Source organism: Suncus etruscus, chromosome 11 (assembly GCF_024139225.1).
Source record: "Suncus etruscus isolate mSunEtr1 chromosome 11, mSunEtr1.pri.cur, whole genome shotgun sequence".
Lineage (NCBI taxonomy): Eukaryota > Metazoa > Chordata > Mammalia > Eulipotyphla > Soricidae > Suncus > Suncus etruscus.
The window spans coordinates 2925555-2951057 of record NC_064858.1 but is presented as its reverse complement, the minus strand read 5'-3'; the positions used below and the strand labels follow the sequence as shown (position 1 = coordinate 2951057).

Genomic DNA, 25503 nt, shown 5'->3' with positions numbered 1-25503 from the left:
GACAGAGGGAGGGAAGAAAGGAGGGAGGGAGGGGAGGTAAGAAGGGAAAGAGGGAGGGACAGAATGAAGGACAGAGGAATGAAGGGAGAGGGAGAAAGAGGGAAAGACACATGGAGGAAAAGGGAGGGATAGATAGAGGGACAGAAGGAGGGAAGAAAGGAGGGACCGAGGCATCCAGGAAGAACCAAGAACGAACTCACGATGGCACAGACCCTTCTAGAAACTCACCAGTCAGCCACACTGTCACTGTTAGAAGGCTCCTGAGCAGGAGAGAATGAGACAATACTGCCTTATCACAAGGTACCAAGCTGGTGAGTTTAGTAAGTTACTAAAGACACTTAGGAATTGGGACCAACGGGGAAGGTACTTGCTTTGCACACGGCTGACCCAGGTTTAATCCCTGGCACCCCCAATCCTTGCCAGGAGTGAGCCCTGTGCGCACTAAGGGTATGGCCCCCAAATAAAGATAAATAGGAAGTGAGCTACAGCACAGTGGGAATGAGGATTCTAGCTTTGCACACAGCCAACCCAGGTTTGATCCTTGGCATCCCACAGGGATCCCCCAGCACCACCAGAGCCACACACACCCCCCCAAAAAAAACCCAAACCTCTTCAAACCAAACCCAAAAATAAAATAAAAATAATTTGAAAAGACATTAGGGAATGAAGTCTAAATTTCACTTGCAAAACTCAGTTTAAAACAGCGAATTGTGAGATTCCCAACCAGGAGCAAGCTTCCTTGTTTCCCACGTTGAACGACTTATCCTGTTCTAAATCCGCACATACACACAACCTTTATATTCTTCCCAGTTTAATTCCAAACCTCTGCATGTTATAAATAGGCTCCTAAACAGCCAGTGATTTGAACGGTGAGTTGGGTTAAAAATGTCCACACGGTGGAACTTCTTCTACTGGGGCACAGAGTCAAATGTGAATCAATCTGGCCTCAATTTCTCAGCAGAAAAACATACATTTTCGCCAATTGTGTCCAACAACGCTGCTTCCTTCTGGCATTCTTCTTGCCAAAAGCAAAAGCAAAAATGCTTCTCGGATAGTCTCCCCCATCCATGAAAAAAGAGCACCCCAAGCCTTCTGCTGAGTTTCCTGAGAAAGCCTGAGTGGAGAAAAGACTAGAATGGAAGGCGAATGCCCTCAGATCGAAGCAGATCAACCAGCAACAGAACATGTGCAGAACACCTCAGCCATCCTTGACAGAAAAACAGACCTTCTTTCCTTCTTTCCTTCCTTCCTTCCTTCTTTCCTTCCTTCCTTCCTCCCTTCTTTCCTTCCTTCCTTCTTTCCTTCCTTCTTTCCTTCTTTCCTTCCTTCTTCCTTCCTCCTTCCTTCCTTCCTTTCTTTATTATTATTATTTTATTATTATTATTATTATTATTATTATTATTATTATTATTTTGCTAACAACTACCCCATGGCTAGGCATTTAATTTCCATGTAGTTTAGAGAGTTTGGTCTCTGCTGAACATATGTCAACTATTATTTTTATGAGCAACCACTTGATAAATTTTAGGGGATAAACCAATGGTACTTCCCAGAATTTTCCATCTATTTGAGACTGTCCTAGAAGTACAGGAAGGTCTGTCCTGGGGCCAGAGTGATGGCACAGAAGTAGGGCATTTGCGTTTATGCTGCCAATTCAGGATGGACCGCGGTTCGAACCCCTGTGTCCCATACGGTCCCCCAAGCCAGGAGCGATTTCTGAGCGCAGAGCTATGAGTAACCCCTGAGCGTTGACGCTACACAGGCCAGAGCAATAACACAGCACATAGGATGCTTTCTTGCACACATCTAATTGGGTCTCAAGCCCCAAAACCCTACAAGGTCCCCTGAGTCCTGCCTAGAGTGATTCCTAAGTGCAGAGCCCTAAGTACTAGTTGTGCCTCCCACCCCAATAAAACAGGCCAGAAAGATTGTTCAGTGGATAGGGTAGTTACCTTGCATGTCGCCAAATTCAATCCCTGGTAAACCATTTATTCTCCCAAGCACCTTCAGGAGTGATCCCCAAGCACAGAGCCAGGAGTAACCCAAGCATGCTGGCTGTGACCCAAAACCAAACAAAGGAACCAAAAGAATGCAAAATTACTCTCATTTTAGGAAAATTTTACTTTGTTTTTGTTTTATGTACAAACCATCTGAGGCAAGATGGAGATGGTCAGTGTAAAAGTGTTTCAATGTTGGTGATAAAAATGAAAATATAGGGGTTAGAGAGATAGCACAGTGATAGGGCATTTGCCTTGCATGCAGCAGACACAGGACGGACTGTGGTTCGAATTCCGGCTTCCTATATGGTCCCCGAGCCTGCCAGGAGCAATTTCTGAGCAAAGAGCCAGGAGTAACCCCTGAGCGCGAATGGGTGTGATCCAACCCCCCCCCCAAAAAAAAGAAAATATAGGCTCAAATAGTGGTAAATATCCCTGCCTGTCATGCAGGAGACTGGGGTTCAATTCCCAATGGGAAGGAGTGCATGTCCTCTAAGACCAAAGCAGCAGCATGTGGCCAACCCAAGTTCAATAATCGGCATCCCACATGGTCCCCCGAGCCTGCCAGGAGTAATTCCTGAGTGCAGAGCCAGGAGTAACCCCTGAGAAGTGCCAGATGTGGCCCCCAAAGGAAAAAAAGAAAAGAAAAAAAATACGAGCTCTAGGTTGGGAAGAGGCACCGATCAACCGTGTGTCAAAGAAAATACTGGAAAGTACCTGGAACTTGAAAAAGACCCTGAAAACTCAACATTATGATAACAGAAAGTCCGGTTTGAAAGCAAGGAATAAAATGCCAGAGAGACGCTTTGCCAAATGGCTAATTGTTCTTCTTTTTCTTTTTTTGGAAGGGTGCATACAAACTGGGAACCTCCCGGTTGTCCCCGATTAGATCAATCTGGGTGCATTTCTCCCATGAAATGCTCTTTAGCAAGAAAAAGCAAGCGATCATCTTGCTTTTTAGGGGGTGAAAAACAGAGTCCCTAGAAGGTTCGTAATCATGTGACCTCACTAAGGACTTTGATTTTGATTGTTTCGTTTTGTTGCCTGGTACCAGGACGAAGCCCGGAGGTTTGCAGGCGAAGACCATGTTCTGTCCTTTGAGCTGTCGCCCAGCCCCTAACAGACATTCTTACATGTCAGCAGATGACAGAGAGAGAAAATATCGGTGTCACTGGGTAAAGAGACAAGTGACGGAGCAGGTGTGAAGCACTCTCTGTACGCTTCCTCCTTCGAAAGAAAGATGTGTCTCTGTTGGGAGTAGGGGTCACCCCAGCTGTATTTGGGGCTCACACCTGGCTTTGCACCCAAGAAACGCTACAAGGTGCCAGGAGGGAGACAAGGTATGTGGCTCCCCCACGGTGACTACTTATGACCATGGTGACATAAAACTCAGGTGTGGAAAAAGTCTCAGTGGGAGCCGGAGCTATAGCACAGCAGGGAGGGCGTTTGCCTCGCATGCCGCCAAGCAGGGTTTGAGCCCCAGAATCCCCTTGGGTCCCCTGAGCCTGCCAGGACTGATTCCTGAGCTCAGAGCCAAGAAGAAACCCCGAATGCCACTGGGTGTGGCCCCAAAACATAAGAAAATAGCTAGGATCTGACACATAACACAAGTAACTGGGTGCTTCGCTTCTACCAGAAGTGATAAGGTCCCTCAAAACCCTGATCTCACTGAGTCCTTTTGTTGCTACAGCTTTAAGATAAAACCTGAAAATCACTTTGTCAAAGTTCAAATAAACTTCAACTGTGTTGTGGGCTGGAGCGATATAGCACAGTGGTAGGGTGTTTGCCTTGCACATGGCCGACATAGGACCAACTCCAGTTCTATTCCCGGCACCCCGCATGGTCCCCAAGCCTGCCAGGAGAGATTTCTGAGTGCAGAGCCAGGAGAAACTTTGAGCTGCTGGGTGTGGCCCCAAAAAATAAAAACAAAACAAAACAAAACACCCTTCCGCTGTGCTGAAATTATTGGTTTTTATTTGGGGGCTGGGTTTTTGTGTTTTGTTTTTTCTTTTTCTTTTTTTGGGGGGGCCACATCCAGTGGTGCTCAGGGCTTACTTCATGGCTCTATGCTCAGTGGTCACATCATGCCTGAGTGCCGGAAGACGCTGAGGGGTGCCAGGGATCAAACCAGATGGGCCACATGTAAGAGCAAGAGCCATATGATGCTGGGAGACCTCTCTAAAGTTGACTTGAGGGGGTCGGAGAGATAGCACAGTGGTGGGCTTTTGCCTTGCATGCAACTGACCACGGAAGAGCCTGGTTTGATTGCCATCCCATACGGTCCTCCAGTCTGTCAGGGGCTACTTCTGAGTGCAGAGCCAGGAGTGACCCCTGAGTGCCACCAGGAGCGGTCCAGAAAACAACCAATCAATCAGTCAATAAGTAAAGTTTAAAAGAAAAACTTTACAAAAACAGATTTGAGATGAATCAATATGGGAAGAAACAAGATAGCCAGAGTCCACCTTTCTCTCTGCAAACAACCCCTTTGCAGCCCTTTGACCTTTCTTTTCCTTTCTCTGCTTTGTAAAGTTGCTTTGTAAAGTTGTGTGGAGTCCCCATCAGTGTGTCCTGCACATTTCTGATGAAGTTTGCTTCCTTGTTATGTGGGTTCTAGAATCGAAAGGAAATGCAGCGTTCCCGCTTCCAAACGTATTAAGCAATCCAATTAAGTTATCCATCTAGCCCTGAAGGGGGACCTCCAGGAACGAGCTTGCTTGAGTGAACAGTGAGGAAGACTTGGTAATTAGCACGTTTATTCCACCTAGAAGGAGGAAATTAGAAAACTCTTCAAGGTACTTAAGAGAATTCTACCGCATCGGCCCCATCGCCTTCAGCTTGCTGGGAGTTTCCACCATCTAGCACGACAACGAGGATGTCGAATAACAGGAAGGAATCAGTGTAAAGACCCACTGCCCCCCACCCAAAATCTCCCAACCTCACTCCCCCCACAAAACGTCCTGGCTTGTATCCGGTTAGCAAAAAAGTACTTGGACAGCTCTTCAGAGACCATGTGTGTAGGTGGGACTGGCTACAACACCCATCTAAGGGCCACCAGAAAGCGCCAACAAATATGTGACATCTCCTACAAGACCCAGAACTCAAGGGAGGAGAGTTGGGCCACCTTGGACTCCTATGGTGTTGGACTCCAGGAGTCCACCAAAAAGGAGCAGTTGGTGCCCATTCTGCTGAGTTAATCGTCTCTTTTGGGGGGGGGGTGAGTTGCCATTTCCGGTTAGAGGAGTTGGGGCCCCCCCAGACCTGTGGCTATTTTTGAGGGGAACAGCCCATTCCAAGACCATTAAATGTCCGTTGCAGCCCATGGGATTCGCTCTGACACCAGTGTCTGTCTGTCTTTCTGTCTCTCTCCCTCTCTTTCTAGAAAAGGGACATTTGGTGGGGAATCCCACCAAATGGTTGCTAGCGGAAGGAAGTCAAGTGTCTGTCTGTCTGTCCATCCTGTAAGACAGGTACAGAGGTCACAAAGTGGCCCCAACGGAAACCATTCCCCTGATCTGAGCTGAGAACACACAGACAGTGATGTCGACACTCACCGGGTCTCAGTTACGCGTGACCTGAGGGCTCCAGGGGGCAGATGTCATTCTGTGGAGGGGAAGGCCACAGCTCCTGACCCTGACTTTTGCCATGCCCTGGCCCAAGAGCAAACATGACCCGGAAACAACAGGCCCCACAGTTTGATCTTTATTTGTCAGCCAGGTCACCCGAAGGGGACCCCTGCCCCTCAGGCTCCTTCACTGTCACCCTAACAGGTCTTTTGAAGTTTCCCTTTCTTCTGATCCCGCATGAAGTTTGTACCATTTACCCCACACCACTCCTGCCTTTCCAAGGGGCCGGAGAGAAAGCACAGAGATAAGGTGTTTGCCTTACACGTGGCTGACCCAGGACCTGTGGTGGTCTGATCCCCGACATCCCATACAGTCCCCGAGCCTGCCAGGAGTAATTTCTGAGTGTAGAGCCGGGAATAGATTTCTCAGCGTAGAGCCTGAGCATCTTCGGGTGTGACCCAAAAACCAAAAATAAGAAAAAATAAAAAGAAGGGTGCTAGCCTTGCATGGGATTTGATCCAGCCTGCAAAAGGCCCCCCAACCCCTACCAGTTGTTGTCCCTGGGCACAGTGCCAGAAGTTAGCCCAGAGCACCATCAGGTATGATCCCCAAACCAAGCCAAAGAAGTCACCAGTAAGAAATCTTAATGCATTTTAAGAAAGTTTAAATAAGGGCCCGGAGAGATAGCACAGCGGCGTTTGCCTTGCAAGCAGCCGATCCAAGACCAAAGGTGGTTGGTTCGAATCCCGGTGTCCCATATGGTCCCCCGTGCCTGCCAGGAGCTATTTCTGAGCACACAGCCAGGAGTAACCCCTGAGCAATGCCGGGTGTGCCCCCCCCCCAAAAAAAAAGAAAGTTTAAATAAGATTTATTTCAATGTGTATGGTTTTTTTTCCTGAACTGAGGGTATTTCTCACCATGTCATTCTCAGTGTCGCATCCCTCGGTAGGGAAAGCCAAAGTTGTGTGCAGAGGCCGCAGTGCAGTTTTAAGGGATCAATCACTTCTCGCTCTAAGACCCAATGGCTGTCAGTTTTTTGTTTTTTTTTGTTTTTTTGAGGGGACTCAGTGGAAAGGCCTCGGATGAAGGAAGAGAAGCAACATGTCAGGGCTCAGCTACATGAATTGATCCCTGCTCTGAAGAAGCATTTGGGGGTACACACAGAGCCCCAGGCTGTTAAAGATGGGAACAGCTTTCCTATGTGCTGGACTGAAAAGGTCAGACAGTGGGGGAGGCACTTGGCTTGCACACATGGGCCTGAGCTCAGTCCCTGACACTGAGGGATCCCCACCTCACAACGTGGTTAGAATTCTGAGTGCTAATCAAAGTCTCAGTCCTGTTTCCTACAGCTGTGAGATGCTTCAAGAGTTCTTCCGTAACTTTGTGGGTGTCTGTCTTCCCAGCAACCTGAGGGAGCTGCACAGACCTCAGAGGCTATCCCAGAAAACACAGACTAGAGGGCTGGAGAGATAGCACCATGGTAGACCGTTTGCCTTGCAAGTGGGCTGACCCAGGACCAACAGTGGTTTGAATCCCAGCATCCCATTCAGGAGCTATTTCTGGGCACAGAACCAGGAGGGACCCCTGAATACCACCGGATGTGGCCAAACCCAATTGCTCTCAGAAATTACTCCTGGCTCTGTGCTCAGGAATCACTCCTAATGGGCTTAGGGGACCATATGGGATGCCAGGGATCAAACCTGGCAAGGCAAGCACCCTCCCTGCTTCCCTTCCTGTTTTAAGCAAAAATTATTTCTAAAATATTCTGTTCTATCACTTGGTAAACACACCAAGGCAATACCAAGCCAAAATGCACTGAACTCTGTATGAACCTTTGTCCAACAATCACAGAAAAGTTGTTCTAGGTGATTCTTGGAAACATTGATACATTACAATATTTCTATGATCCTTGTAAGCGTGAAACATTGACAATAATATGGCTAGTGAGCCAGCTGGAGTTTGGCTACAAATAGAATTAGAAATAGGACCAGGAACTTTCTGCAAGGTTGGAGACTGCTGACATAGGAACTGGACCAACAAAGCAAACTGACTTGAGCACAAGATGGAGGCACAGGAATGTCCCATAAAATAGTGCAATGCAGACCTTCAGAGTCAATCAGGAGCTTCATCCTTTCCTCCTTCTAGGCAGAGGTTAAGGAGCAAAAAGGGGCCATGGGGAATTAAAGGCCAGCCCCTCACCTCACTGTGAGGAGAGAGATAACAAGAAAAGATTATTCCTTCCTTCCTTCTTTCCTTCCTTCCTCCTTCCTTCCTCCCTCCTTCCTTCCTTCCTTCCTTCCTCCTTCTTTCCTTTCTTCCTTCCTCCTTCTTTCCCCTTCCTTCCTTCCTTCCTTCCCTCCTTCCTTCCCTCCTCCCTTCCTTCCCTCCCTCCTTCCTTCCTTCCTTCCTTCCTTCCTTCCTTCCTTCCTTCCTTCCTTCCTTCCTTCCTTCCTTCCATCCTTCCTTGCCACATCCAGCGGCTCTCAGAGATTACTCCTGACTGCACTCAAAATCACTGCTGGCAGGCGCAGGGGATCATATGAGATGCCCAGGATTGAACCTGGGTCCATCCTGGGCAAATGCCCTACCACTGTGCTATCTTCCCAGCCCCACATGTATAGATTCTTCCCACACAACACTAACTAGGCTGATCTGCAGATATGCTTCAGGGCTTTAAAAAAAAATTGCTTCTTGACTAGAGACAGTGCAATGGGGAAGGCTCAGGTTTGGTCCCTGACACCACAAAGGATCCCCTGAGCTCCACCAGGAGTGAATCCCGAGTACAGAGCCAGGAGTAAGCCCTGAGTATTGCCAGGCAAGGCCTAAACAGAAAGCATATCCAAGTCTTGCTGGAGCACGGATAGTACACTTACATGCCTTGCATGCAGAAGACCCCCAGTTCAACCCCAGCATCACAAACAGTCCCCCTAAGCCTTACGAGGTGTCCCTGAACATTGCCAGGTGTAATCCAAGCACACAAATCTAAAATGCGCGATTTGACGGATAAATGCATTAGGACATGGAGATGACAAATGGTGCAGATTGGGCAGAAACCTGGAAACAGGAACTCTAGAGAGAGGGAAGACAGGTTTCTCGCTCTTTCTACTAGTTCACCAAATCCTCAGAAGAATTGGGTCCCTCCCTGCCTGGGGTCTGAGGGTCTCTGTCTATAATAAAGTCCAGCTTCCTTTGTTCAGTACAAGGTCCGGTATTCCCTGTCGCAAACATTAGCTCTGCATTTCACTAACTATTACTCTGGAAGTTGATGATTTTTTTTTTTTTTTTTTGCAAATGGATCATTTAAGTCCACGCCCCGAAGTCTCCTATCTTGTAAAACAGCAAGTGCAGAAAAGGTTCACGAGGGTGCGAGGTGTCCCTCAGTTTCAGCCCTTGGAAAGACTAATGAGGAAGGGGAAAAGCCTAACCTGGGGAAGACGCAGAAGCCCTACACTGAGACCCCAGCAGCCAGCCTCAAAAACTATCAGAAGCGATGCCAACGATTGGACACAACAGGGAAGTTTCTCCAAGAATCGGGAGGTCCACACGCCCCTTCCTATCTGGCCCCAGACCAAGTGAGACTTGCCTGGTCCCAAGCACCCCAATGGAAAAAAAATGTCCTTTAAAATAATCTCACTTATTTGTGGGATATAATAAAAATAAAGGATAGGGGTCGGAGCAGTGGCACAAGAAGGAGGGTGTCTGCCTTGCGCACGCTAACCTAGGACTGACCACGGTTCAATCCCCGGGCATCCCATGTGGTCCCCCAAGCCAGGAGCGATTTCTGAGCGCATAGCCAGGAGTAACCCCTGAGCATCACCAGGTGTGGCCCCAAAACCGAACATACATACATACATAAATAAATACATAAATAAGTAAATAAATAAATAAAGGATAGTATGGTACTAATACCCAGAGACAATACAGATGAGGACCAGGAAGACCAGACCAGGGGAGAAGCTTGCCACAAAAAGTGGTGAATGCAGTTAAGGTAGTGAACCGTCCACTGTGACAAAGACACTGGGGACCGATCACTCTGGACAAGAAGTAGGTGCTGAAAGGGGATAAAGGGAAATGCATTGTTGCCCTTCATTAGCAATAGTGCAAATCACAGTGCCAAAATTGAAAAGATGAGAGGAAAAAAAAGTGCCTGCCCCAGAGGCGGGCATGAGGGAAAGTGGGAGAGGGTAGAAGGGAAATGGTGGACACTGATGATGGGAAATGTGCACTGGTGAAAGGTGTGGGACACTGTCTGACTGAAATTCAATCATAAACAACTTTGGAACAATAAAGTCACGAACTTGTAAAATTAAAAAAAAAAAACTGGTAGTTCCCCGGAAGCCTTAGGTACTGAAATAACCCTGCATTAAGCAAACACACAGAGAGAACCCTCCCCTGGTACCTGGCTGTAACCTCCCAAAAAGGCTCCAGTGCCCCCTAGAAAAGTGCAAAAGATTCAGAAAGGGGTGCTCTGACAGAGAAAAGGGAAAAATGGGCACTGGAGAAGCTAGAGAGATAGCACAGCTGTAGGACATTTGCCTTGCAGCAGCCGACCAGGGTTCGATCCCCAGCATCCCATAGGGTCCCCTGAGCCTGCCAGGAGCAATTTCTGAGCGCAGAGCCAGGAGTAACCTCTGAATGCCACCATGTGTAAACACCCCCCCCCCAAAAAAAAAAGGGCACTGGAGAGGCCTGTAGTAACTTATTCTCAGTGGGGTGTGCTTGTCAAGATTGAGCATTTCCCTCAGACTCTGGTCAAACTGCCATATGGTATTGAGACAGAAGACCCTTGCTTGGTGACGCTGATGAAGAAACCCATGTTCTACACTTGCTTGGCTTGGTGACGTCCCCAAATGCCACTTGGAAGGACAGAAAGAATTTGCAGGAGACCAGAAGATGCTTGCCATACCTGGCCTTTCACGGAGCACCCCCAAACAGCGGTAAACCAGGTTGGATGCAAGGTCAAATGTAATGCAAACACCCCTGTCAGTGAGCCAAATAAAAAGGGCTCCAGAATCATGCCCCGAAGTCCAGTGCTCCGAGCAGCAGACCGAGCTGGAGGCCACGAAGATAAGATATGAGGCCCCCAGAGCCTGGTACCGACTGGAGTCTGCTGTCAGACAGGGCGGCTGGTGCTGACGCCGTGGCCTTGGTTTTGGACTAACAGATACCCCAGGACTCCAGTGGAAGCTGAGGTTGAGTTCAAGGTTGCTGTAGCCCGGCAGGGAGAGACCTTGAGCCATTTTGTGCTGGGAGAACAACGGGGACTGTGAGAGGAGGAGGAGAGTGCAAAGAGCTACTCACAGGAGATATCCAGTCACTGACCACCAGTGTGGCCTGGAATGCCCTCCCCCAATACTTCTCTGGGGCACAGTCCAGTGGAGGAGGAGGGTGGGGGATAGGGACGGGCACCACAAGGAAACAACTGAATAATTGGAACCAGGACGGGGGTGTGCACTGAGTTCCAATTCAGGAGAGGCCCTTGGATAAGGGGGACAGCATGGCACCCCCTTTGCACCTGCGGTAGACCTGGGGCTTTGCACTGGGAAAGTGGGGCATCCTCTACGGGGCTCCCACAAAACCCAGAGAAAAGGCAGCACCAGAAGCCCCAAACCCTTTGGGCCTAAGCACTGGCCCCCTACATCAGGCGCCGGTACCTCAACGCAGCAGACACATGAGGGGTGTGGTGTGTAATGTCATCCGCCAACGCTCCACACAACTGAAACTTGAGAGCAGACATGGGAGGGGAGAGGAGCGACAGGCCCAAACCTGGGTCCCCGAGTCCAGTCCCCAGGGACCACCCCCAGCGGTGGGTCCATACCCAAGTTCAGCCCCTAGGACTCTCCTCTGAGCCTTAGGACCCTGAGTCTAGCTCCCAGTCCCCCTAAGTTCCTGATCATGCTGATTTTACAAACACAAGCAGTCCTCGCCACCCCAGAGTGGGGTCTTAATGATTTTGGGGGGGTGTATGATTCCTGTTTTCATCTAATGGTTCCCACCTCTAATCTTTCCCGAATTTTTGTTTGTTTTGTTTTGATTTTTGGTTTCAGAGATACATCGGAGATGCTCAAAGTTCCTCCTCCTGCACTCAGAAATTGCTCCTGGCATGCTCGGGGGACCATATGGGATGCCGGGATTAAACCCAGGTCCGTCCTGGGTCAGCTGCATGCAAGGCAAACACCCTACTGGTGTGCTATCTTTCCAGCCCCATGACCCTTCCTGATCTTTTTTGTGGGGGGTCACACCCTGCAGCACTTAGGGGTTTCCTAGCTCTATGCCCAGAAATCACTCCTGGCAGGCACAGGGTATGGGGGGGTACCATATGGGATGCCGGGATTCAAACCATCTTCTGTCCTAGATCAGCTGTGTGTAAGGCAAATGCCCTACTGCTGTGCTATCTCTCCGGCCCCATGATCCTTCCTGATCTTTATTAGGATATTATCTATTCACTGTCCTCCACTGGGGGCACTTTCCAGATGTTAAAGGTTTTTTTTTCTTTTTGGCTTCTCCTTCTCCTCTTCCTCTTCCTCTCCCCTGCTTCACACACACACACACACACACACACACACACACACACACACACACACACACACACACAGTGGACAGGGAGGTTGCTCACAAGCAGTCCATCTCAGTTCAATCCCTGGCACTCCGGATGGTTCCCTGAACCCTGCCATGAGTGATCCCTGAGCATAGAGCCAGAAGTCAGCCCTGAGCACTGCTGGGTGTGGCCCCAAAAATCACACAAAACAAAATAATAACAACTAAAGCCCCACTCTCAAATGAAGGACCCCGATCCCTTGGTCCATGGAGTCCCTCCAGCTCCTCCTAAAATGGGCCCCACAGAGCCATTCCTGGAACGAACACCTGAGGTCGGGTGGCTGAGCGGGGTAGGCTCACGACGGCTTTTCTGTGCAAAACACAGTTATGAGAGCCTGGAATGCAGAAGGAGGAAAACAACAATGCAGCGAGGCACCAGCGGGGTGCGAGGGTCTGGAAACAGCTTTCAGAAGCCTTCCCTCCTCGAGGCGGGGCAAGGGGGTGCAGACAGCCCAGCGGGGTGGGGGACAGAGCCAGGCACCAAGGGGCCCTCCTAAGTATTCAGGTCCCAGCGGGACGCAAACACGCGTCCGTGGGCAGAAGCTACTCCAACAAGCCGCTGGGTCCCTGCTGCTTTTATTTCTGCAGCCCCGAGTCAGCCCCATTGCCCGTCATGACTGAGATTCCAGAAGCAGCATCGCCATGGTAACGTTTCAAAATGGCCCTCGAGGTTCCCGGGCACCAGTCCACCCCGGTTTGGATCGAGGAAGGTCTTTCAGAACAGACCAATTTATTTTCAAAATTCATCTAATGAGTCCGCATGGCCAACAAAGCCAGACTAGAATTCAGCTAATGGGCTTATTCAAGAATCCGAGTTCAGAGAAAGAGCACCCGGTGGCGGAGAGGCACTCGGATATGATCCGGCGACAGGGAATCAAACGCTTTTCTAATCAAAAAAAGACATGTGCGGGATGGGGTGAGTCACCGGCAGGCAGGGGAGAGGCTGAGGCGCTGGCACCGACCCTGCGGGTGTGAAGCCTAGAGTTGGATCCCGCTGCCTCACACATGGACCGAGCCAGCGTGTCTCAACAGCTCTGCTTGGGGGCTCAGGTGTAGGGACAGAGTGTGAGTGCTTCAGCAAGATCATAAGTGCCCCCCCAAAGAACCTGAGTGTCCCCCAGAGCAGAAGTAAAGAGCCTAAATGGTCCACCAGAATGGGAGTGCTCCCCAAGAATGGGGGTGCTCCAGCAGAACCTGGTATACAGTCAAACCGGGGAGCACAAAGGGAAGGGGCACATGACTAGAAACTCAACGACAGTACAGGGGTGAAGGCACTTGCCTTGCACACGCCAACCCCAGTGTGATTCCCAGCTGCAGGTGGTCCCCCTCAAGATGGCTGGGAATAGACCCAGCACTTCCCGGTGTGGGCCACGGCCACCCTCTGCACCGAGTTAAAGAGCCACGGTGACGCTAACGGGACTGTCTCCTAAATTTAAGTACAAAGTCGTGTTGTTTTAATAACTGACCTGAGATAATTTTGTAAAACAGGAATTGTTAATAGGTGCGTGTAGGGACCGGTAAGATAGCATGAAGGGAAGGCGTTTGCCTTCCATGTAGAAGGACGGTGGTTCGAATCCTGGCATCCCATGTGGTCCCTCGTGCCTGCCAGGGGCAATTTCTAAGCATAGAGCCAGGAGTAACCCCTGAGCGTTGCCAGGTGTGACCCAAAAACCAAAAAAAAAAAAAAAAAAAAAAATCCACAAAATTGGTGCGTGGAAATGGGCCCTAATCACCACTCCGGGACCTTTACACACACACACTCACTCACACCTCATGCAACACACACATACTCTCACAGACATCCATTCACCACACACACAGCCTCACACACACAGATACACAAACTCACAACACACTCACACACGCACTTGCATACACAAGAGAGGGCTCGTGTCCAAAGCAGATTCGGGTTCCTTAGCTTGGGGTTCTCAACTCAGATCCCCAAATCCAACATCATGAGGCGTGGGCGTTCAGAAGTGCTCCCAGAACTCTTCTTCCTCATGTCTGGTCCTTCGAGCACTGAGGGGGACACTCTGTCCTACTGGGGAGCCGAGGAAAGACACGCAGGAGCGAGTCGCCTCAGCACTTCAGCATGACATAGCTACAGGTGGGAAATGCAACTTCCGACCTGGACTCTCCTTCCTCCCTCTTGCCTTCTCCCCACTAGGTGCTGGGGGTTGGGGGGAGACGGGGGGGACCAGAAAGTGCCAGGGAGGGATAAACTTGGGGCTCCCAGACATGAACCTTCTCCAGGGCCCCTCCTGACTTTTCCCCATCCCTGCACCCCATGTGATGGTCGGTGTCTCATTGGCCAGCCCAGAGGCCCTTGTCTGTACCCACCCTGGTTCAAGCTGGGTCCCCCAGGACTTTTTTGGAGGCAAAACCTGCCCATTGTGGGCACGAGGAAGCCAGGCAGGCTGAAGACTGGCTGAATCAGCTTCCCGAGCTGTCAAACAATAAGGTCGTGTTGTGCACGCTACGCCCAGAAAGTTCTAGATCTGCTAGAGTTTCCTGTTTGGGCTTGCACAGAAGATGAAAGCGTAGTGGTGGTGGTGGTGGTGGTGTTGGTGGTGGTGGTGGTGGTGGTGGTGGTGTTGGTGTTGTTGTTGTTGTTGTTGTTGTTGTTGTTGTTGTTGGTGGTGGTGGTGGTGGTGGTGGTGGTGGTGGTGGTAGGAGGGAAGTCCCAGATTCTTATTGGAAAATGGCCAGCTTTCTCTGGAATGGATGAACCCCACGTGTGTCCCGGGAGCCCCCAAATCTGCCTACACAGACAAGGGGGTCACAACTCCAACCAAAGAAAATACTACCACATGAAGTCAGGAAACTGGGCTGGGGAGACCCTGAGCTCAGCACCCAGTCATCTTATGTGTACACCAGCCCAGGCACCCCGGATGTGCTTCTGGTAAGATGGGAAAGCCGGGATCCTCTCTTGCAAAGGCCCTGGGAGTCGTGTCCTGGCTCAGCCCACATTCTCTCAGGGTGACACAGCACCCCGCTTTGCAGCGCGATGACTAACCTCACAGGAATTCCAGCCCGAGGGCGGCGGGTGACCCAGGGAAAAAAAACCCAGCTCTGGGCAGGGGAGGGGGGAAAAGGGATCACCTACAAGGAGGGGCCCCATCACCCCGATCCTCCTACCCTGGCTGGCTTTGCTCACTTCAGAGTGCTCCTAGTTCCCCCCCCCCCCAAGAAACTTTTCTCACAGGAGAGCTCACGAGGTGGTCAGGTACGACTCTGGTTAGTGCAACAGAGAAAGGGCTGGAGAGAGAGAAATGGATTTGGGGTGCAGAAGCTTGGTTCAGGGCCACCCAACCACCCATGGTCCGGGCTCTGATTCTGACGACTCGGATCCAGAACAAGGACTTTCGCCTCCACAAAACAGGAGCAACAGGACAGGGGGGAGGGTGCAGCCCTGCGGGACCAACCCAGCACCCCATACGGTCTTTTCTGGGCATAGAGCCAGGACATAGCCCTGAGTACCTAAGGTGGCCCCAAGAAAGTGAAAATATATCTATACAGGGGCGGAGCAGTAGCACAGCAGTAAGGAGCTTGCCTTGCACGCAGCCAACCTGGGTTCTACCCCCGGCACTCCAAACAGTCCCCTGAGCCCACCAGGAGGGATCCCTGAGCCCGAGCACCACCGGGTGTGGCTCCAAAACAAAGTCACCCACAGAGATATCTCATCACTCATGAGCATCGGGGTTCACTTCCCATGAGAAACAGCCCTGACACCAGATAAGACTCAAGGAAGAGGGGCCAGAGCAGTGGCGCAAGTGGTAGAGCGCTTGCCTTGCACGTGGCTGACCCAGGACGGACCTCAGTTTGATCCCCGACATCCCATATAGCCCCCCTAAGCCAGGAGCGATTTCTGAGCGCATAGCCAGGAGTAACCCCTGAGCATCACCGGGTGTGGCCCAAAAACAAACAAAAAAAGACTCAAGGAAGAAAGAGCCAATGGGGGGGCTGCTCTCCGTGAACCTCCCCACGACCCTCTCCCTGAGATCCCCTGTCGGACCCTGGCAGCTATGGCGCCTGAGACCCCTGGAGACTTGAAGGGGGTCTGGAACCACGGACCCTCGGTGGCCCCTCCCAGTTTCTTCAGGTGATAGAGGCAGGCAGGACCCTCGAAGCCTTGGTTTTCAGGGGAGGCTCTGGTGAGAATCATGGGAACCAGAGAAACAGGGACCTGAATTTGGAGTGATACCAGGAGCCTGCCTCGGTTTCCCCACCTTCAAAGGAGATGCACCCTGGGGCAGTGATTTGGGTTGACTTAGCACAATGCAATCAATGCAGGTGGTGATGGGAAACTGCCCCCTGGGGACACCTGAGAGGGGATTGGTTAGATCCAGAAACTCCTTCCAATGACCAAAAGTGTGTCTATGTCCCTGCCTTTTCCAGCCACCCCACAGGTTCACCTGCTTGGGGTCACAAGCCAGTGCTCCCCAAACCGACATATGACCAATGCTGGGGTGCATCTACTTTGGAGCCCAACTTCCATGTCAAAGAACCTTGTTCCAGGGTACAGATGAGGAGCTGGGATCTGCGCCATAGGAACGCACATTGTCTCCCGAAACTACCATCTTCACCCCAAGAAGGAGGTCTACTCCCATTGTAGGACTGGCTCTCCCCCTGGGAGTCATTTCTAACTACAAACACACACTAAAAATCACTCATGGCAGGGATGTGCTCCAGGGGTGTGGCAGATACGAGATCCTGGATCAGTGGGGTTACCCCAGCACCCCTCTATCAGAGATAAATTGTCTCAAGGATTCTTAGCTCAAAGGGAAGAATATGAGTGGGTTTTGGAGGAATTAGGGGTGAGCATGGAGGTGACCTGGCTGATAAGGAGTCCACGACAGTCGTACAAGTGACTCGGTATGACCTTCGATGACAAAGCCCAGACTGAAGAATTCTTGGTACAGGAGAGAAGGGGTGCCTGGCAGACAGCACCCACCCCTAGACTCTGGGCTCCCACCCTGAGCTCGGCCACAAGGGATCCCTGAGCAAGCCAGGAATAATCCCGACACTGTTGGGTGTGGCCAGAAAAAAAAAAAAAAAAGACAAAAGCCCAATACAAAAGCAAAATGCTGGGTTGCTTCTGTCCCTTTTCTCCAGACTGTCGCCATGGAGACAGAGCGTCAGCCTCACTGCCCCAAAGCCCTGTCCTCCTGCAAATTTCATGTGCTCTCGTGACCAGAATGGAGATTTGGAGCGGCCAGGTCTCCTCAGGGAGGTCCAGGGAGGTCCAATCTCCTGCCCTGCTCAGACACTTCCAAAGTTGGTCAATGTTTGTCCTCAAGGGCATGAAAATGAATTCCCCCTGAAGACATCAAGCAAGTGCCGAAGGAAAAAAGTAAGGGCTAGGAGGCTGGAGAGATAGCACAGCGGTCAGGTGTTTGCCTTGCACACAGACAATCTAGGATGGATGGTGGTTCGAATCCCAGCATCTTATATGGTCCCTTGAGCCTGCCAGGAGCAATTTCTGAGCAGAGTCAAGAGGAACCCCTAAGTGCCACTGGGTGTGACTCAAAAACAAAACAAAAAAGTAAGGGCTAGGGAGATAGCACAAAGGTAGGGTTGCTTGGACTGCACATGGCAACCCAAGTTAGATTTGGGCACTGCAGAATTCCCTGAGCCTGCCAGGACCTAAGAGTGAGTCCCGAGCACTGAGCCAGGGGTAGAACCAGACAAAACCAAAGATCTGCAAGAAGATTTGGGACCAGAACTAGTGAAATGATGAGACCTTCAAGTCGGGGTTGGGGTGGAGCTGGATGTCAGCTTCTTCCACCACTGATCCTCCTCCTAAACTTCCCTACAAAAACCCCGAGTCACCCCATCAGCGGGTCTGCACGCTACTGTCCGGGCACTCGCAGGGAGCGGTCAGGGCGTCCACACTCCATCTGAAGTCTGTTTCGGCAGGTCCCGGGCCTGTGGGCCTTCTTTGCCCATTCATGCCCACATACCTTACATAGATCTCATAGTTCTCTGGGCCACAGAGCACTTGGAAATGTCGCTCGGACTGGAGGACCAGACAGGAGCGGGTCTGTCATTACACAGTGCCAGGGAACAAGTCTTTCATTGGGACCATCCAGGCGGACACGGGGATAGGTGGACAGAAGTCACTGGTGGGCGCTGGAGTCAGTCACTGTCCACGTGGGGAGGGGGCTGTCCGGCCCTCCGGGAAACCCCTTGCACCTCGCAGCTGGGCCAAAGGTAAGCATGATGGGAGGGGCAGGACCGATGTGCCAACGCCACCCTCCCTGCCCTCCTGGGAGCCTCCAGGCCAACCCTGAGAGGCGGGGTGTGGGAATGTGTGCATTGGAGTGAATGTGTGTGTATTTGTTTGTGTCTCATAGATGTCCGTGCAGGTCTTGACCTGCCATCCATGTGAGTGTCTGTCTCACTGGCCCTAGCCTGCATGCGTATGTGTCTGGCTGTCTCGTGTGTATCTGTCTGTCTGTCCATATCACGGGTTCTGATCTACATGCCTGTATGTCTGTCTGTCTCACGAGTCCTGACATGTGTACATGTGTCTGTCTGTCTGTCTGTCCATCTCACCGCTCCTCACCTGCCCCAGACTGTCATCCAGGAGGAGAGACACAGAGGTGAGGGAAGGGGTCTGAGGTTCCTGGGACACACACATTTCCTGAGGGTTCATGCCTCTTGCCCCCAACACTCTGGGGGACAACTCGGGGCCTGGCTGTTTGCAGAGAGCTGCTGGTGAAGCTCCGTTTGTGTAGCCAACACGAATCCTTCCACCACTGACAGCAAATCCAATCGACACCTGGTCTGCTTTGCCACTAGAGGCCAGAGAGATAGTCTAATGGGTAGGGTACTTTCCTGGCACATGGCGGGGGGACTCAGATTCAATCCCCAGCACCCCAGAATCCTCCTTAAAATGATCATCCAGGGCCGGGCTCGAAGCGTGATAAGGGCCAGGAAAAGACAAGTGAACCCAGAGACAGGGCACACCCCCAAGTGCCCCCAGGTCCCTGGACACCAACTGCAGCATTAACACCTAGGGCCCAGGATCTGGCAGAGTCCAGGGCTGATTATGAAACAGCAAGAACAAGGCCCAAGATGTGACCTCCTTGTACTGGACGATGAGTCCACACAGTAGGGGAAGCAGGCCAGCGCCAAGGGAGGGCACTAGGCGAATGCCCCACTCCACTGCCCATAGTCCACAGCCTGCCGGACACCTGCAGACCAGTGGCCATCAGGCCATGTTCCGTGGCAGTGGCACCGCTGGTACCAACCAATCTATCTAAAGCAACCAGGAGGCACCCAGATGAGAAACCGTGCCAGGGCACAGTGGGGAAGGTGTCTGCCTTGCACATAGCTCGTCCGGGTTCAATCCCTGATACCCCATAGGGTCCCCTTGAACATACTGGGAGTGATTCCTGAATGCAGATTCAGGAGTCAGTCCTGGGCATCACCCACTATGGTTTTGTTTTTTGTTTTTGAAAAGGAAACTTTGGTGGAACTTGGGTTCTGCTCCCGGCTCTGTGCTCAGGTGTCACTGTTGGTTGGTGCAGGGACCATGTGATGCCAGGGTGGACCCTACGTGCCCACTCACTGCCAATCTCTCCAGCCCAACTGCTGGATTCATTGGCACAAGGTTTACCAATCTTTCCAACTCGGGCGCACCTACATTTCATCAGCTAAAGAAAAATAACACCAGGGAATTCTGGAACGTTCTAGAGAGACTCTGGCAGTCTGAGACTTCTACCGAGCATCACTAACAGGAACCCCACAAATAACAAGAGATGAAGGAAGAGCCTGGTGTGGTCCAGTTTGAATCTCCTAGGGAAGAGGTCCTGGGTTCGATCTTAGCATTGCTAAAATAAATAAATAAATAAATAAATAAATAAATAAATAAATAAATAAATAAATAAATAAATAAATAAATGGAAAACTTGGGCATGTCATAAGCACCGAAACTGGGCTCTTCCATGAAGACGGCCAGGGGCTGAACCAGCAGAGGGCAAACAAGGGGGGTTCCCAGCTCAACCTTGGGGGGACCGTCATCACCTGCAGGGCCTGGGTACAAAAGGGTGCTGGGTGGAAATAAGCTGACAGTCTATCTGCCTGGAGGAAGGGGAAGGGCCATGACCAGTGCTATGACCAGTGGCTCCAGCCTCGCCCACCTATACCACGTCCCCTTTGGTGGGGCACCAGGCTGCTCCTTCCTGGCTAGAGCATCTGGGCTGAACCCACACTGGCATCCAGGGTTCCAATCTGCACCAGCGGGCAGCCTGGCCCGTGGCCCCAAATATCACTCATGCTTTTGGTTTGCACTTCAGACCAGGGGAGGAGCCCTGAAGAAATGCAGCACCCACTCATTCCCTTCCTTGCCCCCTTGCCCTGCGAGCACCGCGTGACCTGCACAGCTGGTGGCAGAGGTCAGAAACCAGGAACAAAAACGAAAGCCAGGGCCCTCCCCCCGTGCCCCCCACAGCGCAGTGAGCTATGAGGCCAGGGCTGGGCTGCAGGTCACTTCGAATGACCTCCTCCCAGTTCCCATGGGGGCCATGGTCCCCTCTCCCCACCCATCACCCACCCCCTTCTCGCCAGGAATGCCAAGGTCAGCTGGCACCCAGCTCACGAGTGCAGCAAAGCGTGTGGAGGTGACCCGCAGGCAGGCAGAGCCACTGCTGAGTGGGACCTCCAGCCCTCGCACCCCTGAACTGCTAGTCCATGACAGTGCCACCCACCCCACCAGCCCAAGCCCAGGGGTCCCTCCAGCTGCGCCCTTACTTTTCTGGCAGCTGGTGGGTGTCCAGCAGCGGTAGTTGTACTCGTTGTTGATGCTCGTCTTCTCACACAGCGGCTTCTCCTCGGCCGAGCGGGGGCACAGGTCCCCGCATTCCTTGGGGGGCTTGTTGCCCACGATGTAGTTGTTGGACACGGCGTCCAGGATGAGCGACCAGTCGACGGTGGACAGGTAGCACAGGTCGGCGTTCTTCTCGATGCGGATGGCACCCCGTGTGATGTTGCGGAGGCTGTGCAGGCCGATGTCCTTGAGGTGGGTCATCTCGAAGATGACCAGCGCGTAGTTGTAGAAGAGCTTCCAGCCTCGGATGACCGTGAGGTTGGGGAAGAGGTCGCCCAGGCTCTCGAGGCCGGCCACGCGGAAGAGCAGCAGGTACTCGGTGATGACTGTGAGCTTGGGGAAGCGGTAGCTGCGGTAGTCATCACCCCTGGAGATGAGCAGGATGTGCAGGTAGCCCTCGATGACCGTGCAGTTCTCCAGGCGGCGCAGCTGCTGGAAGTCATTGCGGATGTCGATGCCCGGCCCACAGACTGCAGGGGCAAAAAGGGGTGAAGGGGGAAAGGGTCAGTGTCCTTTAAAGGGTGCCAGAGCGATAGAACAGCGGTAGGACATTTGCCTTGCAATGCTGCAGTGGACCCAGTTTTGAACCCCGGCATCCCTCATGGTCCCCCGAGCCTGCCAGGGGCAATTTCTGAGCATAGAGCCAGGAGGAACCCCTGAGCACCGCTAGGTGTGGCCCCAAAACAAAAAAAATAAAATACCATCACAGATTATATATCAAATATCCAATATCAAATCACAGATTAAGATACTCGGAATCAGGACTAGAGTGATAGAACACTGTAGGGACGGTGTTTTCCTTGCATGCAGCTGACCCAGGATGGACCCAGGTTCGATCCCCAGCATCTATACGTTCCCCCATATCTGCCAGGGGCAATTCTGAATGTAGACCCAGGAGTAACCCCTGAACATCGCCGGGTGTGGCCCAAAAACCAAAATAAATAAAGGGCACCAGATGTAGACGTGGCTGGTGTGGAAGAGGCTTCACCCCAGCCCAGACAGCCTCACTTCCCCTAAGGAAGTGAAAAAATCACTACAGGGAAAGAATCCAGACGAGGCCTGTTTGTTAGTCTCCCAGACCCCTGAGCCCTCAAATACCCGCACTGAGGAAAAAGGGAAAAGGCACTGGAAAGAGGAGAGACAGCACAGGGCAGAGGGCGCTGCTTGTCTTGCATGTAACAGATCCCAGTTCAACCCCCTGCACCACTGGGAATGGGTTCTGAGCAGAGAGCGAGTCAGGATCAACCTCTGAGCATAAGCAGATAGGTCCCCAAAAACAAAGAGAGAAGAGCCAAAGTGATACACAGTGAGAAGGGCATTTGCCTTGCATATGGCTGACCCAGGTTCTATCCCTGGCATCCCATTGGGTTCCCCAAGCCTGCCAGGAGTGATTACTGGCACAGAGCCAAGAGTAACCCCTGAACATCGCCAGGTATGGTCCCCAAACAAAAAACCAAAACAATGGTGCCAGAGTGGTGGGGCGGCGGTAAGCTGTTTGCCTTGCACATGGCTGACCTAAGACGGACTGCGGTTCAATTCCCCCAGTGTCCCATATGGTCCCCCAAGCCAGGAGCAATTTCTGAGCACATAGCCAGGAGTAAACCCCTGAGCGTTACTGGGTATGGCCCAAAAACAAAAACAAACAAACAAACAAACAAAAAAACGGGGCCAGAGAGATAGCATGGAGGTAAGATGTGTTTGCTTTGCATGCAGAAGGTCAGTGGTTTGAATCCTGGCATCCCATATGGTCCCTCATGCCTGTCAGGAGTGATTTCTGAGCATGGAGCCAGGAGTGACCCCTGAGCGCTGCCAGGTGTGACCCAAAAAACAAAAACAAACAAACAAAAACAATGCAAAACAAAACAAACAAGGGAGAGCAGAGTCTTCGCTTTTTTTCATGTGTGTGTGTGTGTGTGTGTGTGTGTGTGTGTGTGTGTGTGTGTGTGTGTGTGTGTGTGTGTGTAAGCCATACCTAGTGGCTGTATTCAAAATCCACACCTAACGCTAACATTCATGGGTCAGTCACTCTTGGTGGGTCTTGGAGAGAACTCTATGGGGTATCAACAGGGAAGGCTAGTGCCCTTCCCACTGTCCTATCTCCACAGCCCCAAGACAGGTAGGTTTGTTGGCAGGACGTGTGGGGAGCACAAAGGGGATGGGACACCATGTCCTGTGCTGCCCCAAGGGACGTCATCCCAATCACAACTGTGCTCAGGGGTCACACACGCAGAACTGCAAAGGGATTGTCCAGTCTGTGCCGAGGGTAGGGCTGCAGCCCCCCCAACCACTGCACATTTCCAGAATGTTCAACCAACAGTTTGGCAGCCAAGTGCCAACCATGGTGTGCATCCAGCCCATATCACGTCACCCTCTGACCTGGGCCGGGGAAGGGGGGCTCTTCTGTCGCCCTGATGCTGTGAGAATAGGATGTAGGATTAAGACAGAATGGACAGAGAGGTCAAGGCAGACGACTTTATGAACCCCGAAGCTCAAGGGCCAAGTAAATTCAGGGTTAACAATGTCAAGTGTTCAGGGAAAACAGTGTCCAGAATTGTCACTATCCACAGACACAGAAACTGCTCACAGTTACAGTGGCCAGGACAGCCACAGATACAGTGGCCAGAAGCCACTGTCCATAGTCGCAGAGGCCAGAACAGTCACCCTCCACAGACACGGTGGCCGGAACAGTCGCCGACCACAGACACAGCCGCTGGAACAGTCACAATCGAGTTCCAGCAGCTGTAACAGTCGCTGCCCCCCCACCCCCACCCCAGGCCAACCACGCGTGTCTTTTAGGAAACAATTCAGCGACAGGAAATCCGGATTCTCATCCTGCACTTCCCACTGTGGTTCCTGCCCATAATAAGTGTTTGCCGGCTTTTTCCCCCGAACCCCTCATTTTAAGAGCCAATGAGCAAGGATTCTTGAAAAGGCACCTGGTTGGTTCTAAGCTATTTTTGTTTTTTTCTCCATCCCTTGGACTGGGTATTTATTTAGTGTGTTTGTCATTTGTCAGATCATACATGAAACATGACTTCTCTTGAGGCAGCCTCTTGGAGGAAGCACCCCAGAAGTGGTAGAATTGGCTGACGTGAGACGTGGCTAAGCCTTTGCCCATTTCCAAGGGGATGCCCCAAAGAGACTCAGGACTGGAAGACTGCGCTGTAACTTCTGAGTCAGGATGGCGGGGAGGGCACTTGTCCAGGAAGACAATGGCTTTGATCCATTCCCGGGCATTCCGCGAGGTCCCTGGAGCCCCACCAGGAGGGATTCCTACGTGCAGAGCTAGGAATAAGCCGGGCACTGTTAGGTGTGGCTCAAAAACCAAATAAAATAAAAATTCTAGGGGCTGGAGAAGATAGAACATTTGCCTGACATGGACCCCATAGGGTCCCGGGAACCTGCCAGAAGCGATTTCTGAGCACAGAGCTAGGAGTAAACCCTGAGTGCTGACGGATGTGGTCCAAAAACAAACAAAAATAAAGGGGTTACTAGGACTGGGCTTAGTCCAATTCCCTCCTTTCACATGAAGAGGAAGATTCTGGGAGAATCAGAGAAGGAATCAAGGTAGACAGGACTGTGGAGAACATGCTCAGATAAACCTGGGGTCCCCTGACTTCTACTGAGGTAGCCCTGGACACTCACAGTGCAAAGAGAAACAAGGTTTAGGGGTCACTCTACCACCAGCCATGGCCTCTCTCCAGCTCCTGCTGACCTTCTGGCCTAGCCCTAAGCAAGGGCTCTTAGCCCAGTCCTCAGGGACATGATAAGAATCAGTGACAAGCCTTTACCTACGTCAGTGACCGGTAACAGGGCAGCCTCCCCAGCCTCGTGACTTTCCTTCCTTCCACTTGGCCACTGTCTCTCCTGTCCCTCTTCTGTCCTGTTTTGGCTTTGGGAGGCCACACCCAACAGTGCTCAGGGCTTACTCCAGGCTTGTACTGGAGGACCACTCCTGGTGGTACTCAGGGGACCATATGGGATGCCAGGGATGAAACCCAAATTGACCACGTATAAGCAGTGCCCTCCCCGATAGCCTGTCATTCCCGCCACTCCTGTCCCTGTTCGCCCAGCCACTTTATGAGCACACATGGGGGAGTCACTGGCCCCAGGTCCCCTGGCTCTGGAGACTCGTGTCCATCTGTCCACACCACATCTCCATCCAGTGGCCTGGCGACTCCCTTGCAGCCCCTTCAACCCACCCGCAAGAACAACTCGTATCAACAATTTTTCAAGAAGCAATAGCCAGGGGCCAGAGCAATAGCACAGCGGTAGGGCATTTGCCTTGTATGTGGCTGACCCAGGACGGATCTAGGTTTGATCCCCGGCAACCCATAAGGTTCCCCGTGTCTGGCAGGAGCGATTTCTGAGTACAGAGCCAGGAGTAAACCCTGAGTGTCACCAGGTGTGGCCTCCCCACCAAAAAAAGAAAGAAAAAAGAAGAAAGAAAGAAGGAAGGAAGGAAGGAAGGAAGGAAGGAAGGAAGGAAGGAAGGAAGGAAGGAAGGAAGGAA

At 51.7% G+C, this 25503-nt stretch overlaps 1 protein-coding gene across 1 annotated transcript in view; it reads right to left on the bottom strand.

Annotated features, from left to right (window-relative positions):
• IGF1R (insulin like growth factor 1 receptor) overlaps positions 1-25503 on the bottom strand; it is a 118620-nt gene that overhangs the window by 73821 nt on the left and 19296 nt on the right. Inside the window, exon 2 of the mRNA XM_049782665.1 lies at positions 20915-21460. Within this exon, the coding sequence (XP_049638622.1) occupies positions 20915-21460 (546 nt within the window). The remainder of the gene's footprint in view (positions 1-20914; positions 21461-25503) is intronic.